This window comes from Pelmatolapia mariae, linkage group LG18 (assembly GCF_036321145.2).
Source record: "Pelmatolapia mariae isolate MD_Pm_ZW linkage group LG18, Pm_UMD_F_2, whole genome shotgun sequence".
Lineage (NCBI taxonomy): Eukaryota > Metazoa > Chordata > Actinopteri > Cichliformes > Cichlidae > Pelmatolapia > Pelmatolapia mariae.
In genome coordinates, this window is record NC_086243.1 from 7,009,785 (window position 1) to 7,028,884 (window position 19,100).

Sequence of the window (19,100 nt, forward strand, 5' to 3'; positions counted from 1 at the left end):
ATTCTCCCTGCCTTCACCGTAGTAGATGTAAAATAAAAAAAGATTATGGAAGCCTGTGTGATTTAGGGTGAACACACATGCGAGTGGGTGTACGCAGCACAGTGTGTATATATATGGTCTGTAGTGTGCGCTCAGCGCCCCGCTGTCCTTGGCAGATTGAGTTCCTTTTTGATTTTGCGCATTCTAAATCAAGATCATACATCACATTTGTCTGATGACAAACTCAGCTTTGGACATTTCTGCCAACAAGCACTACTGCAGAGTTGAGAGAACAAAGACTCTCCTAAATCTCCCTTTTGACTTTGTTCTTCCTCTGCTGCCTCCCCATCCCTCTGTCACTTGTCTCTTGTCTTCTGTCTTATTTAACTCTCAGAGGTCTCGTGTCTTCCTTTTTTCAATTTTTTTTTGTTAAGAAAACTTACAAGCAATACACTGGTCTCTCTTCTTCTTTTCTTTTCCTCCATCTCTCTTTCCCTCTCTCTCTCTTTCCCTGTGAGGAGATTAACACAATCTGTCCTCCGCGTGAGAAAACAAACACAGATAATCCTGGGCACGCTGCTGGCGTGTGACCGAGGATTAGCCAGCCGTTTTAAGTGAGAGCATATGGAAATAATAACTGCAAACTGACACACGCGTGAGCTAGCTTGTCCCCCAGGTAAGGAGGAAATGAAAAGCGCGCAAATAGCAGGCTTACACAGCTCGCAGCACCCCCCCCGTAAACATACCTCAAAAGGAACCTCCTGAATTGGGATGCCGCCAGATTCTTCTTAATGATGTTGTGACATGTTTAGTGTTGCGTCAAGTGATCCCACTTTGTTATACAGATGCTGCTTAATTCAGTATATGTGTAATGAGGTATTTTGAAAACGGGCTATTATGTTATGTTTGTGTTCAGAGTCTCTGGTTTTTTAATGTGTGTGACCTCAGCTTGCCAGACACACTAGACCCTTTATCACCTGTCTGATTTGCATGTAAAGCACCTCTGCCTATTAGCTGAGTCTTTCTCTTTTCTACTTCTTGCTCCAGTTAATTTCATTCTGATTAGTGGACTGAAAATTCAAGGAAGCTTTAACCAGCAGGCGACCCCCCCCCCCCCCCCCCTCCCCCGTGAATGTTATCCGCTAGCCATTAGGGGGCACTGCTGCAGAGCAATGTCAAGAAATTACTATTGTGCAAAGTGTTCTCCTAATTCTGAAATTACCTGCTCCTTAGTCTGTGGCCTCACTCGCATGCTGTATCAAAAATCTATTAGCAGGAATGTTTACGTTCATTAGAGTCGATGTGTACGTAAATAGCTGCAGCAAAGCAGCGCTGACCAGTCAGGGAGCAGAGAGGAATAGAATAAAGACTATAGAAGAAGAGGAAACTGGAAAGAGGAAATTAGTTTCAAAAAGAGTGAATGGGTTGTTGATGTGTGTATTAGCCTGTGCCTGTTTGCGTCTGGAAATGTGTGTTTCCATGTGTGAATGCAAATGAGGCAGACCTAGGCTGAGTCAGAGCCACAAACAGCACACACTGTCTGACATGGCCTCCAGACACAAAACAGAGCGAGGACGAGGTGAGGGAGCAAGCCAGATATTAGGTGGGGGAGGGCGTGTGTGTGTGTGTTTGCATGTGAGCTTGTGTGTCTCCCGTGCACTGCATTTTCTTTGGACATGTATGGAGATCAGACGGGGAGAGTAACAAGATGCAGAGAGAGGGGGGCTGATGATGATGGGAGGAGGAAGAGGAGAGGGGCGACGGGAAGAGTGGAAATAGAGGAGGAGGGAAATCTTTTTATTGCTAGGGGGTGTCTCTGTGGGACTGACAGTAAATAAGCAATGATAAGCAGCTTCAGTCGTCACCCAGACTTACAGGCTGTTAATGACCCAGCTTTCTATGGCGTGTCCCCGCCTAACCCTCACCCTTTCACAGGGATGTTCTCCTCCTCTCTATTCAAAGGGGCGCCATCCAGAGTCTGATTCTTTGTCTGCGTCCTTCGTTTACGCTCTCTCTCTCTCTGTCTTATTTTACACACCCCAAATCTCTTCTCCCCTCTCTTTTGACCCTGTTTCCTTCTAATCTGCTGTTAACCCTCCTGCCGCTCCGACCCACCTACCATCATTCTGAGGTAAAGACGCAGCCCTCCCCACCCTCAGATAAGCGATCATTTCTCCTTGTAGCTCTTTTTCTTCAATCTCCAAAGTTTAAACAGGGAGCTGCGAGGTCAAGTGTGCTATATTGATGCGTGCCTGTATATCTATATATATGTGTGTGGTTTATCGGTGCTTGTGCAGATGTGCGTGTTCGTTTCTCTGTATCTCTGCCTGTGAGAGAATGCACGCCGTAGATCAGCGGTTAAAGAGATTCAGCCCACAGCAGTGAGATGACCAGCGAGGTCAAGGCCAGCTCTGTGGCAACACAAATTGTTCCACTTGGAAATCCTTCCTTCTCCGGAGGCGCACAGATCATCTCACTCCTCTGTTTAAATTCTTCGCACTGTGAAAGCCTTCTGACTCTGGGAAACGGACAGCAGGGCATATGAGTCATTATTAACTCAACCCAAACATACGCACGCTTGAAAACACACACACACACACACATTTTGTTTTATTTATTTATTTTTGTTTGTTTCACGAAGTATAAAGTGAGGGGGAGCTTAGCGCTAATTTTATGCTTTGTTTGTTTAATTCTATTAATCGTAGCAAATCATACATGATTTCCATTAGTTATGCATGAATTCCCTGAAAGGCTAAATCCTTTTAACCTACTGAAGTCAGATTATTTTAAATTCACATACAGAGTTTGTGTAACACACCCACCTTTACCCCCCACCTAAATCCCAATACTGCTGGGGCTACAGCTTGTTGTAAATACTCAGGAAATTGTGCCTTGCAGCATCTGTAAATATTCAATATATGTTCCACTTTGTAAGCATTCAGAATTGATCCACATGTAACCTGTGATTATCCAGTTTTATTTAACTGGAGCAGCAAGCCTGCTCTAATCTATTCTAATCTATTTCTCTGGTGCCTTTGCAGAGAGAGTAAAGCAGCGCAGAGGAGGCCATGTTGAAATATTAATTGTACTTTTTTTGCCTTGCGTCTGTGGCTGAATCCAGCGCAGCTAATGCTGGAGGTGGGAGGTCTTTAGTGTATTTGTTTACATGTGATTTTCACCATTTCGCTACATGCTGATGCTCACCTATTCTCCCCGACTCTTCTTCAGTCTGTCTTATTGTCGCCATGCTGTCTCCCTCTCTCCTAATAACTGTACCTCTCTTTTTTATTATTTATTTTTTTCTGCTTTTTTTGTCTGCTTGTCTCTCCGGATGGGTATTTCTAACCTCCTGTGCTTCGCAGCCTATAGCTGAGCTAATTTCTCCATGGCTGTCACTGATTTGGTAGCTCTTGCTGTCCCTGTGTCTCTCTCCCTGTCTCTTTGCGCATCTCTCTCTCGGTCGCTTCTTATTCTAACCCCCTTGTTATACCGCACTCTCTGCTGTCACCGCCTCACAGGGCCTCAATTTAACATTCCTCCTTCAGCTCTCCCATCGTTTCTTTCCTTCTCCACCCGCACTCTTTCGCCTTGTTCCCAGGTCTTTGGCTTAGATTTCTTTCTCTTGCACCTCTCACCGTATCCAGTCCTCGCTCTACCTCGGCGCGTCTCTTCAAAGGAACTTGGAAATCCTGCTCTACACGCCACCTCTGGGTGTGGATTGTTTTTAACGAATCCTGCAAACCCAAGGCTGAGAACTGACACAATGATAAATTCACAGAAATTTCAAGCGTTTACATGCGCACGCATACACCGGTATGCACACCTGCATGGCTTCCAGTACACCAACCAAAACATCTGTGCAGTCAGGCACTCACCAGCAAAAATAAAAACAACATAAATTTTTGAATACAAATAGCTTTTTTTTCTGTTTTGTTTTGTTGTTGTTTTTTCTGCAGATTTAGCCAGATTGCAGTTTGCATTTCCCAAAAACGATGTGGAAAGGTCTCAGAAGCTTCGTGTGCATTTGCAAAGATTTTTCATGGAATTTAAAGGCACAAAGTGTGTAGACTTTTACATCCAGTTATCTAAAATATAAAAATTCTTATTTACTCCCAGCAAATACAAACCAAGCTCCCATAAGGGAACTCCCCAAAGGGATACAGTGGAATAACTGGCCGAGTATTATGAGCCCACTCTCACGCATCCTCCAATATCCTCGAGAGGATTAAAAGTTGGTCCAGCAATTCACGACCAGGAAGAAAACCGCGTTGTCCAGCTAAAAGATGGATTCTCCTCTACAGCACTCTGGCATAGAACTCACCGGGTTGGCTAAGGAGTGTGACAAATTTTGAAGAAATAGCTTTAGCGCTACCATAAAGTCAAACATGCTACAACCAAACAAAAACCTCATCCTGGTGACGGGGGTTCTCACAGACCCCAGAGGCAAAGTGTCTGTCACATCTTAGAAATGCTTTGATCTATTGCTCCAGTTTGTCACTATTTGGCCAATCAGTTTGTGACTCATTGTTTCCTGCTATCTGCTGTGACTAGTGCTTTTTTAAACATTCAAATGTACTGGGGTCCTGGGGAATTGCAGTCAAAAGCACCCATTTCTGCCTATGCAGTTTTAATAGATGGAACTAATTGAGCCCTATTTAGTATAGAAGCGCTATGTCAGTCATTCTGAAAGAGAGACACACAGACAGTCTGAGCATACAATGAGCCATATCATGTACTATAGCTGCCTGTATATGGCATTTGTTTTGCATTATGTACAATTAAAAAGAGCATTGCTGTTTGTATTATTATTATTATTAGTAATTTAATTTCTTTACTAAATAGTAAACTACTGAGGTCATCTTCTGTGTACCTTGGTTATTTGAGTTACTGATGCCTTCCTATCAGCTTGAAGCAGTCTGGCCTCTCGCTCACTGGATCAGCAGTTACTCAGACTAGGTCACGCTGATATATCAGCAGAAGTGAGCTGTTTGTCGATATATCTGTGTCGGCCTTTTTAATGGACAGTAAATGAAAATTTTAAGACAGATGGGAGAAACACCCTTCAACCATGTGGTAGTGTTGATGTTGAATAGTGCCAGAGGGCACTGCAACCGTCCCAGTTGCCAATACATGCTTGGAAATCCATAAACACAGGACAATAAAAAGGTTATTTTTAAAATGCATATGGCAAGTTGCTGCCATATGATTGGCTTATTACAGTGCTGTGAGAAATGATCAGATGTGATGTAGAAGATTGTCTGGTTTCACCTGATCAGTACTCTGAGCGACCAGCATGAGTAACGGGCAGAACAATTACATTCTCTTTCACTAGAGGGCAGTACAACTGCCTGCTCTAATTAAATGGGTTGCCAACTGCCAGTAAAACAGAAGCAGATGAAGAAGAAATTGCATAATAGTCTGAAAAAGTAGTCAATCTGACCTGAGTCCTTTAGAAACTTCTGACGCAGATGAAGGCCCTAGCATGAGTAGTGCTCAGAAGAAAGCAATAAAGGTATACTGGGGACAAACCGAGCCAATTCCGCTGTACCTGGTCTGCTGGGAAAAATAATCAATATGCTTTTTGTGACATTTTTGTTTGGTGGTGTGCTGTGTGATTTTTCTAATGTGAAATATGTGCCGTGGCTCCAAAAGGTTGGGAAACACTTATTAGATATCTAAGTTAATGAGGAGTTGTACAGGTGTACTTAGCAAGGTGGCTGGAAATATTCCATATATTTCTCAGTGTATTGCCAGTAAATTCAATTGGACTAATATGTTAATGCTTTCTATGGAGGGTGTGTATTTTGTAGGTCCAGGGTTAGCTCCTAATAAAAAAATGTATAAAAGTAAATGAAAAACAAAAAGAATTTTCACATTAGTACACTCATTATTGTAAACAGACTAACTAATTTCCTGAAGTTTCCGCTGAATTCCCAGCAGCAGATCTGGTGTGCTAGCTGTGGTATTTTTCATTTTTGCATCAGGACTTTGTATGTGGGCTTGTGTGAAAGAAAGTCTACAATATGTGCTTGTTTTTGTGAGTGGACACATGGCCTTGTGCGGTGTGCGGCTCATTGATAAGATTTTAATACTCATCGTGTGCAGTGGAGCTCAATGGCAGAGGAAGAATGCGTTACGCTGGTTACACAGGTGATTTTTTTGATGCAGTCTTTTCATTGTATTGATCATATTGCATGGGATCACAAGCACACGCAAAATGATGCTTTCTCTTTTGTTGCAGCTTCATGGGTATGACACCTGGCAGTATAACACAGGTGGCACAACACGTGCTGAAGCACACGCTCTCTGACTGAGTGACTGATATCACACGTCAGAGAAACAGCTAACAACAATAAAGGCGACTCACATGTATTTCGGCACTTCTGAAGAGCTCATTTAAAATCAAAGCACCATAGCTCATATTAGCCTACCACAGCCCTGCTCATATGCACACTACACATGAGCATGAGTGATTCCTCTCCTCATACGGATACAAGGCACGCTGGCAGTCATCACTTCCACCATGCACATACATCTGTGCAAAAAGGTGATCAGTCAGCATGGCAGGGAGCTTAGGGAATGACTGAAACCAAAAATTCTAGCTTTACACTAAAGGGATCTATCCATCTGCAGCCTGCATTAAAAAAACAACTGGGGCTGATTCTTGCTGGGGTTAAAAAGCAGACTCTATATAAAGAATAGATGTAACAACTGCAACCTCTCATTTTAAAGCCTCAACTTGAGCATTTTTGGCTGTTGCAATCCCGTTTTTATTAAACCAGACATGAACCATGAATCCCTGAGTGAGAGATGGTTCTGACTGATAAACCAAAGACAGCATGTTTATACAGGGATGTCTAGACAATCACAAGCTAACCATCTGCTAAGGCAAACCCTGCTTTATTATCTATTTTACTCTGTAAATAAGACCATCATTTACAAAAATGAACACCAACCTCAACTTAAGTTGATGAATGGTGTCTATGTAGACAACCTTCTTGTTAATAACATAAAATATCTCTTTTTTCAAATGTCTTTGTGGTATCGCTGTGGCTTAATTTCATGTAACCAATCAAAAATTAGATGTGGTGGGATTCACGCTGGTTACAGGACTCATCACCCTGATAACCAAGAAAATGAAGGAGAGGCTTGTGCTGTGATATGCAGTTAATACAGCTATTTTAACACAAACCATGATTTTCTATAGTATATAACAATATACATCCATCCATTCTCTTCCGATTATCCAGTTTTAGGGTCGGGGGTGGGCTGGAGCATATCCCAGCTGTCACAGGGCAAGATATTTAAATGACATCCATATAGACTGCATTTGCATGGCTAATGATCTGTTCTATCATTTGTGCATGATAGCATTTTTCCAACTGAACTCAAAATAGAAAGCCAGAGCCTTATTGATTCTCTTGTACATGCAAATGCTCTGCATGGAGAATGTGCTAAAAGGCCGGAGACAAACCACCTCGAAAAAATGACACTCAACTCTGCCACTGCAAGCATTTGCATTTGGATGCGTCACGCTTTGGATTGAGTTTTGCTGAGATATTTCATTATGTTTGCTTTAAACAGATGGAGGTGCTGATAAAAAGAGGCTGGTTCGCAGTGAGTGGAATCAAGCCGGAGATTCATTTGTCAAAAAACCCAACAATACACTCTTCTTCGACGGGAGACAAATAAGGAAAACAGGTAAGAAGAATGCAGCTCAGCCGTATTAAAGTCCTCGCTGAAAGGGCTGTTCAGTGATGAATTGTGTGAGTTTATATAGCATTATTGTTTACTTCCAGGTAATTCCAGGTTAATGGGCTTAGGCAGCATGTTGTTAGCTGTGCTTCGACTCATAGGCAAAACAAAACAGCTCTCTACAGACCTGCCTACACTACCCGTGTCATCGTCTGTCCTCCCCCTCATCATCTGTTTCCTGTCTCCTTTGCTGCCTTTTACCTTTACAAAATGACTCCATATGTGCGCTCTTTTACTGCTCATTCTTCTAGCTCTGGTTTTCTCCTCCTCAGCCACTATCTGTGGTAACCTTTACGAAACCCTTCCCTCCTCTTCTGCCCACTCTTTCATCAATATCTCCCTCCATCTGTCCACCCCTCAGTCTCTGTCATCCTTCATTCACCTTGTTGAGCGTGATGACCGCCTCTTGGTTCACTCCGGTGATATTGAACGTGTCCCCGCTCTCCCCCTCCAGGATGGTATATTCCAGCTTGGCGTTCTCACCCAGGTCAGCGTCCGTTGCGGAGATGCGTCCTATCTCAGCGCCCGGGATGGCCAGCTCGGAAACGGAGAAGGACCACATACCTGGGGAGAGACACGCGACGGCACATATTAGAGGAGCGCTGTCATTTCATTAGCTCTGATACGCTTCATTTGTCAGTTAAACATTTAATTCTGTCTTTTGAAGTGTATTCAAATTGCTGTTCCCCACCTGCGCTGAGCCAATATTTACAACATTTTGCTGCGATAAGGCAGCGTTTAAATTAAAAGAAGTGAGAGAATGAAGGAGAGAGATAAAAGCAGAGTGTGCATTTGAGCGCTCTGCACAGATATTATTAAAAGACAGGTAGAATATGGCCAGAAAACCTACTGTTAGAAAAAAACTAAATTAAAAGAGCCTAAGATTTAAAAAAACAGAAGGGTTTGAGGAGATAAAGAAAAAGAAAAGATTACAGTTAAGAGAAGCTGCTCTGGCTCTCTGAGTTGTCCATTCATTCCTTCTGCTGAGACATATTAATCAAGATAACAGGCTCGTTCATGTGTTTTGGTTTATGTTTAGCTGTCAGCCCATTAAAGCAGTACGTTATCAGTCCTTTTGCTGGCTTTGCAGTTTACATAATATGTTCCTCTTCTCATCCATCGGGCACACCTATGTGATAAAAGCATGGAAGACCCAAAAAAACTGATATTTCTATAGAAAAAGCAGACGCACATGCACTTAAATTCAAATAGCACCTTTCAGTTTGTCCTAGCACGCACACAGTGGCCACTGACAAGAATAAGTGAGGTAGGGGAGATAGAAAGTGAGTGAAGGGAAAAGGTAAGATATCACCATTTGGCACGCACACACAGAACAGACAAGCTCATTCAAACAGAGCTGTTATCAGCTCAGCTAAAGCTAAAGGAATCAGATAGACCTGTAAATGTGAGCGAGAACAACATCACACAAACACACGCTGACGGAATAAAAGATAGCCCACCCCTGACAAGTGTCTGGTCCCACAACACGCAATCTGAAGAATTCGGCAAATTTGACAACATCACAGTGAGACAAACTTGTGAGGTTATGTGACTTTGTGGATCGGGATTACAGACATCAAAGTCTTTTATCCATGGAAACCAACATTATCGCTCACCGTGTTTGTTGTCTTTCCAAATCTGTTAATGTCAAATCTGTAATGTGGGCTTCCGTATTAGTAATTGCAGTACTCTCCCTCCAACAAGTCCTCCAAGTTAAAGTTAGATAAAACAGGCTTGTGAAACCTCAACAACAAAGTTGATGCAAATATAAAAAGGTTTAAGTTGGTTTTATAACAACAGCAACAACAACAAACTTTATTTATATAGCACATTTAAAACCAATGGTGTACCAAAGTGCTTAACATGTAAGAGGGTAAGATGAAGTAAGAGGGAAGGATGAGGGCTATGGCAAGGTACCAAAACATGCTAGCAGGTTAGATGGCATTAAAACACAAAAAGCAAAAGAAATGCATATAAAAGCATAAAAGAGCAATAAGTGTAAGGGATAAAACAGTCAAAAATTTTAAAAATGAATAAAAATAATTAAGAATAAACCGAAGATAAGAATAAGCATTAAGCTAACTAACAAGGAAGCGTTAACTGGTAGAAAAGGCGAGGCTAAATAAGTGGGTTTTTAACTGCGATTTGAAGGATTTAATGGAATCAGACTTGTGTATAGCGATGGGGAGGTTATTCCATAGATCGGGTGCAGCCAAGGCAAACACGCGGTCACCTCTAGTCTTCAGCCGGGATCTCGGCAGTACCAAGAGTGACTGGGAAGATGATCTTAGTGCTCTAGTAGGGGTGTATAATCTAAGTAGCTCAATGAGGTAGCTTGGCGCTATATTGTTAATAATTCGGAAGGTGAGCAGCAGGATTTTGAATTGAGTGCAATACTTAACGGGAAGCCAATGCAGATCAACAAGGACAGGGATAATAGAGACACGCCGCCCACTACCAGTAAGGAGACGAGCAGCCGCATTTATTATCAATCCTAAGACACTCTTAAAATATTTAATTTTTTAATATATATTACTTGTTCAGTTATTCAGATTTTCCCAAGGCAATTTCAAGACACTGTTACAGAAACAGCAATTTTAAATCTGAATGTACACTGAGTTTTCAGAACATTTCAGTTAACACCATGATGTTGCTAATTTGCAGAATAACAGATTAACATTGTCATTTTTGAAGAAACTAGTTTTGGCAGGAGATGATATGACAACTGCTACTGAAACAGCAGACAGATGCATCATGTGCTGTGTGTGCTGGCTCTAAATGTTTGCTTTACTTTTCTTTTGTAAAGATATCATAGGGCTATTCTCACATCAACTGTTCTCACAGTACAAACCAATTTGAACTAATGGTATCAAGCCGAGAGAACATTTTTTCAAGACTTCGCACAAGTCTTGAAAAATTCAGAGATTTCTATCCAGTGTTGATACTTTGTTAGTTCTTAGTCGCCCTCAGATATGCTTCTATTCTTCCAGCATTGGGATGTACTGCCCATGGAAGAAGAGGTAGGGATGGCACAGGCATACCCTCAGAAAGACAACAAGAAACATCACAAGATACTCGCGGACCTGGAGCCCACAAGAATTTGTCAGTGGCCTATGCTGCAAGGAGGGCCAAGGGCTTATCTAACATACATGCAATACAGCTGAACCATGAAACATATAGCTTGTCACCTTTTTCAGGTAACACAAATCTTAAGACCTCCTGGGAGGCATTAAGAGGAAAACACATTCTTTCGCTGTCCACATGCCACATGCCTGATTCAAGGATTCAAATTTTTGAGCAGCATTAGAAAAAACTGATGCAATTCTTAAATTCTTAAAATGTTTTGAGCTGCACATTGTTACAGAAGCACTGGATATTTTTATTCCTATTTGTCTGCTGTTTACATGTATGTGTATCCAAATCTGAGTAATTGATGCATGAGAAGGATAGCTAATTCATCCTTCTGTGGGCATTACAGTAGGTAAAAAAACCAATACATCACAAATAGTTCTCGTTTTCTTTACTTGTATTTTATTTTTCATGGGTTTATGAATATCACCTCGGGGTACACCACAGGCTGGGTCTTGATAGTGCTTTTATAAGGTTTACACCCTCAAATGTTTTGGAAGGGCCGAGCAAAGCCACAGGCTGAAGCATTTCTGTCTCGCTGTGCCGCTATGAAACATTAAAAGCAATAAATAGTTAATTGCGAGTGCTGATGGTTTCATTCAACTATTTCACAGCTTTTTGGGAGTTAGCACACGTCACACTTTTTTTAAGTATAATTTTTTCACTTCATTCAAGCACATTTTCATTTACTGACCCTTTTGAATTTGAACATTTGCAAGAGAAAGCACATTTTTAAGAGAGCTATCATGTAGCTATGGCTGCATCATGTATGTAAGCTCCTTTGCTCTGACTACTAACTTTTGTTGCCTTTGTTGTGGTGCAACTGGTGCATTTGTCTAGGTTATGTTTTCTTTTCTTTTTAACTTAGTTAGGCCCCCAGTCACACAGACCTAGGGATAAGTTGGAAACCACCTGGCAACAACTGGTTGTCAAGGAAAAATGAGTATCCCCTTGCTTGTTAGTCAGGGGTTGCAAGAGGTTGCTTGCTGTCACAAGGTGAAAGTAGCCATTGTGAGGTATACGGTGCTGCACTGAGAGCCTCCTATGGCTGCTAGCAGATTGCCTCAGTTGTGCCTGTTTTTTTATGGAACACACAAACTTGTCTGCAAGCACGTGGCAACTATTTGCCAAGTGGTAGTGAAACTGTCAAGAGTGGGATGGAAAACCAAACACCACTCATCTACAAAGTAAAAGCTGTGTCCTTTAAAACATGTTAGTGGTAAGGCACAACTTTTACTTTGAAGGTGATTATTCCCCATCTCCAGTTTGTGTTGCATTTGGGTTTTTTTTTTGAGTGGTTATTTAGTGAGTGTTTGCAGACAAGTCAGTTTTTTCTATGCAAACCACAGGCAACTATGCGCAGTACTGCAAATTTTGGTGCTGATCCGATACCAAGTAAATAAAGGTCCAGTATACCGATACCAATACTTTCAACTTACATAGGCAGCTTATAATTGGAAATCAGTGTCATCATTTATAAGAAACATGAAAATCAATATAAGTTTGCAAATTCTGAATGCATTTTAATGACTGCTAAATCACTGTGATTTTACTTTTGACAATAATTAGTTAACACAATAAAAAAGGGACCAGTTTTTCTTGTGTTTTGAAACTGTGTGTGTTCTTGTTGTTCTTGAAGACCTGGACTATAACTGTACCTGCCTCTAAAGCACTTTTAACTGCTATGAGATATTAAAAACTAGATGTGACGGTCGATACTATCTGTCAACACTGACATTTTTCATAGTGTATGTCTGTGGTGTATTTTTTTCATCAAAAAACAAAACAGAAGACAGAAACAAAGTATTGATCCTATTGCGGTTGTATCAGTCCCACACCAGTACCAGCATTGGTATTAGTACTATCGATATTTCGATCAATCCACCCTCCTCTCAACCAACCAAGTTACAGTTACACTGAGGTTTTTGGTGCCCCACCCTCTTTATTATTCATTTCACCCAGAAAAAAGAACACTGCATTATTTCCTTAGTGATTGAAGTTCGCAGGAAGTTATTCTTTCACTGTCATTGTGACAAACACACAACAAAATTATTTGCTGTCCCATTCAGTGCAAAGAAAGCAAACTATTCAGGAAAAAATAAAAATAAAAATAATTACCTGTAAACGCAGTACAAACAGTATGAAAATATAAAAAATAGATATGTACAGCTTTCTATCCGTGTGTGTGTGTGTGTGTGTGTGTGTGTGTGTGTGTGTGTGTACGCGCTTGAATCATTACTAAATGCACAAGCTGAAGATTGTACAGGTTAGTGAAAAGGTGACATACCAATGTCATCTATTGTTTATTATGAATTATTGCAACAGCCCTGGGATATCTGCTGTTCTTCAGTCTGTTTGTTTTAGTGTTTATTGTTCTGTACCACCTTCCTGAGGGTAACATCTGGAACAGGCGACATGCTGGGTGGGATGCATCCTTCACATCACCTGTTCCAGCTGTCACCCTCAGGAACGCAGTAAGGGACAGCAAAAGCTCAAAACTGAGGCTGTAATTGTTGCTGTTTTTCTTTGTATTTGTGGTCCTTTGTATTTATTTAGGTCCACACTCAGAACATTATTACTGGTGTGACAACAATATAGGTAAAAAGTAAAAAGTATCCAAATGCTTGTCCAGCAGTAATGCATGCAATATATTTTCATCACTTAAATGTGGATCATATACTAAAATAACTGAAGTTGTGTGGATTTATAACAGTTGGTTCATATACAAAATGCCTTTGACTAATTTCCTTTTTGTCTTGACGTTGCTCCCACTTCACTACTTTGTTGTCTGAAGGGACAGATGGAAACTCTTTTCTGCATAAAATGAACAGCGCTGCAAATTAGCAGTGACAGAACAAGGAGTCACCCTCTCTGTGTCATCTATCTGCGAGATAAGTTATTCAGGGCTGTTTCAGACTCAACTCAATCAGTCAGGGGAAATGTAACCTTAGATCACATATTAAAATATTTAAAGCTACAGATTCAGCAGGGGTAAAAAAAAAAATTAAATTAATGACCCTGTCATTTGACAAAGAGTTGTCAAATTAAGACTCAACATTGTAAAGCCACAGTAACACAGAGAGGAAAGAAATTCTCTAAAAACACAGCAGCCAAGATGGATTTGATGAGATTAGAGCAAACTCTTTCTTGATCAAGATGAAACCACAGTGAATCAAACACTTTCCCATTTTTCACTGAGCTGCCTTTCAAAGTAATTTTTTTTTCTTAGCTATGATCTCCACACCTACCTGGTTAGACCGTGTTAATTCCTTTTCGCTGTCTGATTGGAATCCTGCACTTCGACGACACTCATTTAATATTAGCTTATTTGCGCAGTTCTTCTGTGCCCGCTGCTGTAATGGTCTGGGAGATTCTCAGTGGAGATTATATAACGGCACAAATGAAACAGCTTCACAGAAATTCAAAAGGAAGTTGTTGTTTTTTTCATGGTTAAATAGCGGTTAGCTGTTAGCTAGCACCACAGACTTTTCTCTGCACACATAACAAGCAGTAAGTGTGACAGACGCATTAAGCTCACCGCTGGCCATATGGCTCTAAAGGGCCATGAACTGGCCCCATTGCCATACTGCTCTCCAAGCTGCTCTTTACTCACTTTTATACTTTCCTTCATTTACCTCCCGGTGAACAATTGCTTCCTCTGCCTGTCTCTCTCCTTCTTCCAGAGTTTACTCAAGATTCTTTCAAGGAGTGCTCCACACAGCTGATATCTGTGATACACCTGATGTGATAGCTCTTTCCAATGTACTTACTATAATATATAGACTAACAGCTTTGTTATAGAAAAAATAAATAGTCGAGTGATTTAAGATCATTTTAAAGTTCTACAAAGAACTCCCAGTTACATGACCTCCCATCCATCCATCCATCCATTCGCTTATCCTTTTCAGGGTCGCGGGGGGCGCTGGAGCCTATCCCAGCTGTCATGGGGCGAGAGGCGGGGTACACCCTGGACAGGTCGCCAGTCTGTCGCAGGGCCAAGACACAAGGACAGACAACCATTTGCACTCACATTCATTCGCACATCCACACCTAGTGATAATTTGGATTATCCAATTAACCTATCCCCACAAGCTGCATGTCTTTGGACGGTGGGAGGAAGCCGAAGTACCCGGAGAGAACCCACGCAAACACGGGGAGAACATGCAAACTCCACCACACAGAAAGACCCCGGCCTGATGTAGGAATTGAACTCAGGACCTTCTTGCTGTGCGGCAACAGTGCTAACCACCGTGCTAACCACCGTGCCGCCCTACATGACCTCCCACAGTGTCTTAATGCGCATCACTCTTTACATACCAGAATGTAATTATGTCATGTGTACGTGCATGCACGCAGTCATTTTTCTCTCCCAAATTCCCTACGTTCTTTTATTTTGAAAATCAAATGGATCTTTATTGTCGAAAGCAATGAAGTGCAAACGATTCAAATCATGTAAAAGGAAACTTTTCCCGCAACTCCGTCTCATCAAAATGACATTTACACTCTAAATGGAAAGAGCAAATATGTTCTGAGAGGGAAAAATGCAGTTCTGCCCTTATTTTGTTTCATCAACATAACTGAGAGACACTGTTAATTAGTATTTCCGCCTCAAAAAGTCTCAAAATGCTGAAACATGTTTCTCTTTCATTTATTGTTTTTCTGTCGATTACATTGGTCACAGATGCACAAACAGCCTGTTTAGGTTTAGGGAAAGATCATTGTTGTGGTTTGTTACTGAAAAAGTCAACAGTGACATATGAAGCATGAAACAGCGTGTTGTTCAATGTTCTGATAATTAGCATTTAGATAAAACTAGGATAAAACTAGGATTCGTTTCCCCTAAATTTGAAGTGGCTATCTATCTATCTATCTATCTATCTATCTATCTATCTGTGTATATATATATATATATATATATATATGCAGGAACCTCCTGAATCTCTGCATGCAGAGATTTTAGCCTATTGTTTAGTGGTCCAGCCTTGTAATTTTACTGTAATTTTACTGCTTTGGTTCACTCTTACTGCTCTCACTGTTCCTTTTTAGGAGTTAAAATATAAAAAAGTAAAATCACTACCTGTGTTGGCAAGGACAAAGAGTCAAACTGCTGAACTTGGCATTAAAAAATTCCAGCCCAGGCCACCATCGCTAATGCAATTTCTGCTCTCTGTGTTGGCAAATTAAGGTTATTTTCGAGATGTGGACCAAAAGTGTTACATGACAAGTAGATAGCTTAAAATGCATTGACGTGACAGGCAAAATGTCCCTTCAAGCGGTGCGCGATGATTTAAACGTCACGCTTCCTGTTGCTTAATAACACAAAAACGAAACGGCGGGCCAATAATTCAACAAATTCAAATTGCAGCTGTCCTCTCTGATGATGAAGAAGAAAGAACGTGATCAGGTTAACGTTTTTACAAAATAGATTTATCTTGGATTTTAAAAACCCAACTCATTTCAAATTTAAGTGCCTATGTCGTTTTGGAGTTAAATCGCCACCCTGCAGCAACCACGTCACTATTTGTGGAGGAATGTTATGAATTTCTCTTTTAAATCTGTGAGTTTCTGGCTGGACTCACACTGTGAGTACTTTACGTGTATTTCTGTGTATAGATTGGCAAGTACAGATTTGCCCTTTTTGGAAAGCCATCACATATAGGTTGCATGTAATTGCCAATTTGACCCCATTCAGTCACAAACTGATGGCAGACTGACTCTGTCTTGTTGCTGTTTTGTCGTCTTGATGCACCAAAGTCTCTTTGAAGATGGTGGCTGACCGTGAGTGGTTGCAAACCTGGTCCCCATCTTCAAAGGAGCCATTCAGAGGTAACAAGACTGCAAGAAGTAGCTGAGGTCAGGACTCTTTCCCATCAACCTGTGAAGATTCTTTCTTTATAGACCTGCCTTCGTGCACGAGGGCACTGATGTGTTGAAACAAGAAACATGGAGCCTTCCCAAAATGTTGCAAGAAAGTTGGATTCAGAGATAGTTAAAAAAAAAAACTGCACATAACAAACCTGTAGTTGCAGTAATTTTGGCAGTGTCCAACCACTGTTTTTACCTGTTTTTAAATATTGTGGTTGAAGCATTAGACTGTTAATCAAAGTTTGAGCTAGGTAGGCTTCCTTAACAAAGCAAGTTTTCATATCACATCATAACATACTATTTTTGCAACAGTTTGAGAAAGCTTCATGTTTCTGTGTTTCAACACAGAGATGCCCTTCTGCACAAAGGCAGGTCCATAAAGGAAGAATTTTCCCAGGTTGATAGGAAAGAGTCCTGACCTCAGCACCTTCCAGCATAGGATGAATTAGAGCACTGACTGTGGGTCAGGCCTTATCAAAAACCATCAGTGCCTGACCTCACTAATGCAGTTGTGGCTGAATGGGAGCAATTTCCTGCAGCCAGGTTCCTCAGTTTGGCTGAAAGCCTTCCTTGAGGAACGGAGGATGTTACAGCAGAGTAATAAAGCTCGCACATACTGTACAGTTGTTCTATTAGGTGTCTACTTGTTGAATAACCTGCAATGTCAAAACATTCCCGAGCCCTAACGTGTGCATATTAAACTAGAAAACAGCGATTTAAAAAAAAAAAAATTCTGCTGCTAACAGAGTAAGGCTACTCCCACGTGGCCCTGCAGGGGTCTGCCCACTAAAAGGGACAGCGTGAGCCAATGAATCAATGCTAAATGCCAGTTTATGTGGTGTGACTACCATGCCTACCATCTGGGACTGACACAGCACCAGAAGGCTGAGACGAAGACAACTTGAACATAAACAGGCCTGTTGCTAATGAGACAGCAAATTAGGGAAGTTATTTACAAGTCAGAGACGGTCTTTTCTATTGATCGGGGTTTTTTTTACAGCAAAGCTGTGTACGGCAGTCCCTTTCGCACACATACACACCAGCAGTCCCCCAGCCTTGCTCTTTCTCATACACACTTGTCACACACAGGGAGCGCTCCAGAGGAGAGTGACAAAAGGGGTGTGATGCCAGTAAAGTAGGCTAGACCAAGTCATTATCAGCTTTCTGCTCACACAGGAGAGCATCTGGCAACACTAGTCATACATCATTTCCACCTGTGATGGACTGGGAGAAAAGAAAGAAAGAGGCGATTCAGCAGGGGAGAGGGAGAAGAAAGAAATGGTGAGTGGCAGGGAGAGATTCCCAGCTCATTCCTCACATAAAGAACCTCAAAAAGCAGCACAGGTTTCCTGATAAAAATCACACGTCGGATCGAAATGGAGAGGGGCTGTGCCCCGTCCTCTGCCTTTGTTCGCGCAGGTAAAGTCATTAGAGCAGGCTGCAAGCAAACAGCGTGGTCACGCCAGTTCAATGCATCATGTCTCACTAATATAGATGCTTCCCACTGAGCTGGCCATAATTGTGCCTGGGAGAGAAGGATCGAAAGCCCTCCTGTGCTGTATTTTGGGCACTCCTTCACAGATAAGACCACACTCTCTTCATGTCTCTTTCTCACCTACGCGGCTGCTCTGTTTCCCCACGACTGCTGTCAAACGGGAGTTCAGTGAGAGATGTTACAGTCGTCTGGGGACTGCCACTTTTTTTTGCAGCTGATTGGATGAATTGGGATCACGCTGGCATGGGGGATTATGTGGAAATGAAGCAAAATGACAGGCGGTGAGAGTTAATTAGAGTGGTTGTAGTTTAATATAGGTTTAAAGGTGCAGGAAAAGTGCTTAAATTGACGTACCGCTGGATGGGGAGAGGAGGGGACAGGGGAAGGGGAAGAGCTGGTGACTGTAAAGAGGACAGGCACAGTTGAAATGGAAGATGCAACATGAGAGGGACAGAGGAGGTGGGAAGAGAGGGGAATGAAGAGGGTGAAAACCCAGCAGGGAAGCACTTTTTGAAGACAACCGTGGATCGGGGGCCTGTGCTGGAAAAGCACAGAGAGGAGAGCAGAGGAGGCAGGGGGTTGAGTGGGAATAAAAAATAAGAGGATGTGACTCCACCGCATCTTATCTAAAGCAGAGGGTTGTTTCTTGTGGTGGAGGTGGTGGTGGTGCAAAGAGTCGAGTTAGGGGAGTCATTAAAAAAATGTCTAGCTGGCTAAACTGCATGGACTGGTTTTGGAAATAGCCTGAATAAAATCTGCATCCATTTAAGGAGGTGGGGGGAGTCCATCATGCAGGCACTTATATCCAAGAGGGCTTAAGGCAAAAAGGCCAAAGAGAGACGGAAGGCAGGATCAAGGCACGCAGAGGGTAATTTAA

At 41.8% G+C, this 19,100-nt stretch overlaps 1 protein-coding gene and 1 long non-coding RNA gene across 2 annotated transcripts in view; one reads left to right on the forward strand and one right to left on the reverse strand.

The window, feature by feature from the left end:
* The window catches only part of LOC134617588 (cadherin-2B), a 152,494-nt gene that overhangs the window by 23,118 nt on the left and 110,276 nt on the right, over window positions 1–19,100 (reverse strand). Inside the window, exon 6 of the mRNA XM_063462882.1 lies at window positions 8,117–8,298. Within this exon, the coding sequence (XP_063318952.1) occupies window positions 8,117–8,298 (182 nt within the window). The remainder of the gene's footprint in view (window positions 1–8,116; window positions 8,299–19,100) is intronic.
* LOC134617589 (uncharacterized) lies at window positions 556–8,292 on the forward strand. Its single transcript, XR_010091549.1, has 3 exons — window positions 556–655; window positions 7,564–7,680; window positions 8,189–8,292. It is a non-coding gene; the product is annotated as an uncharacterized LOC134617589 (long non-coding RNA).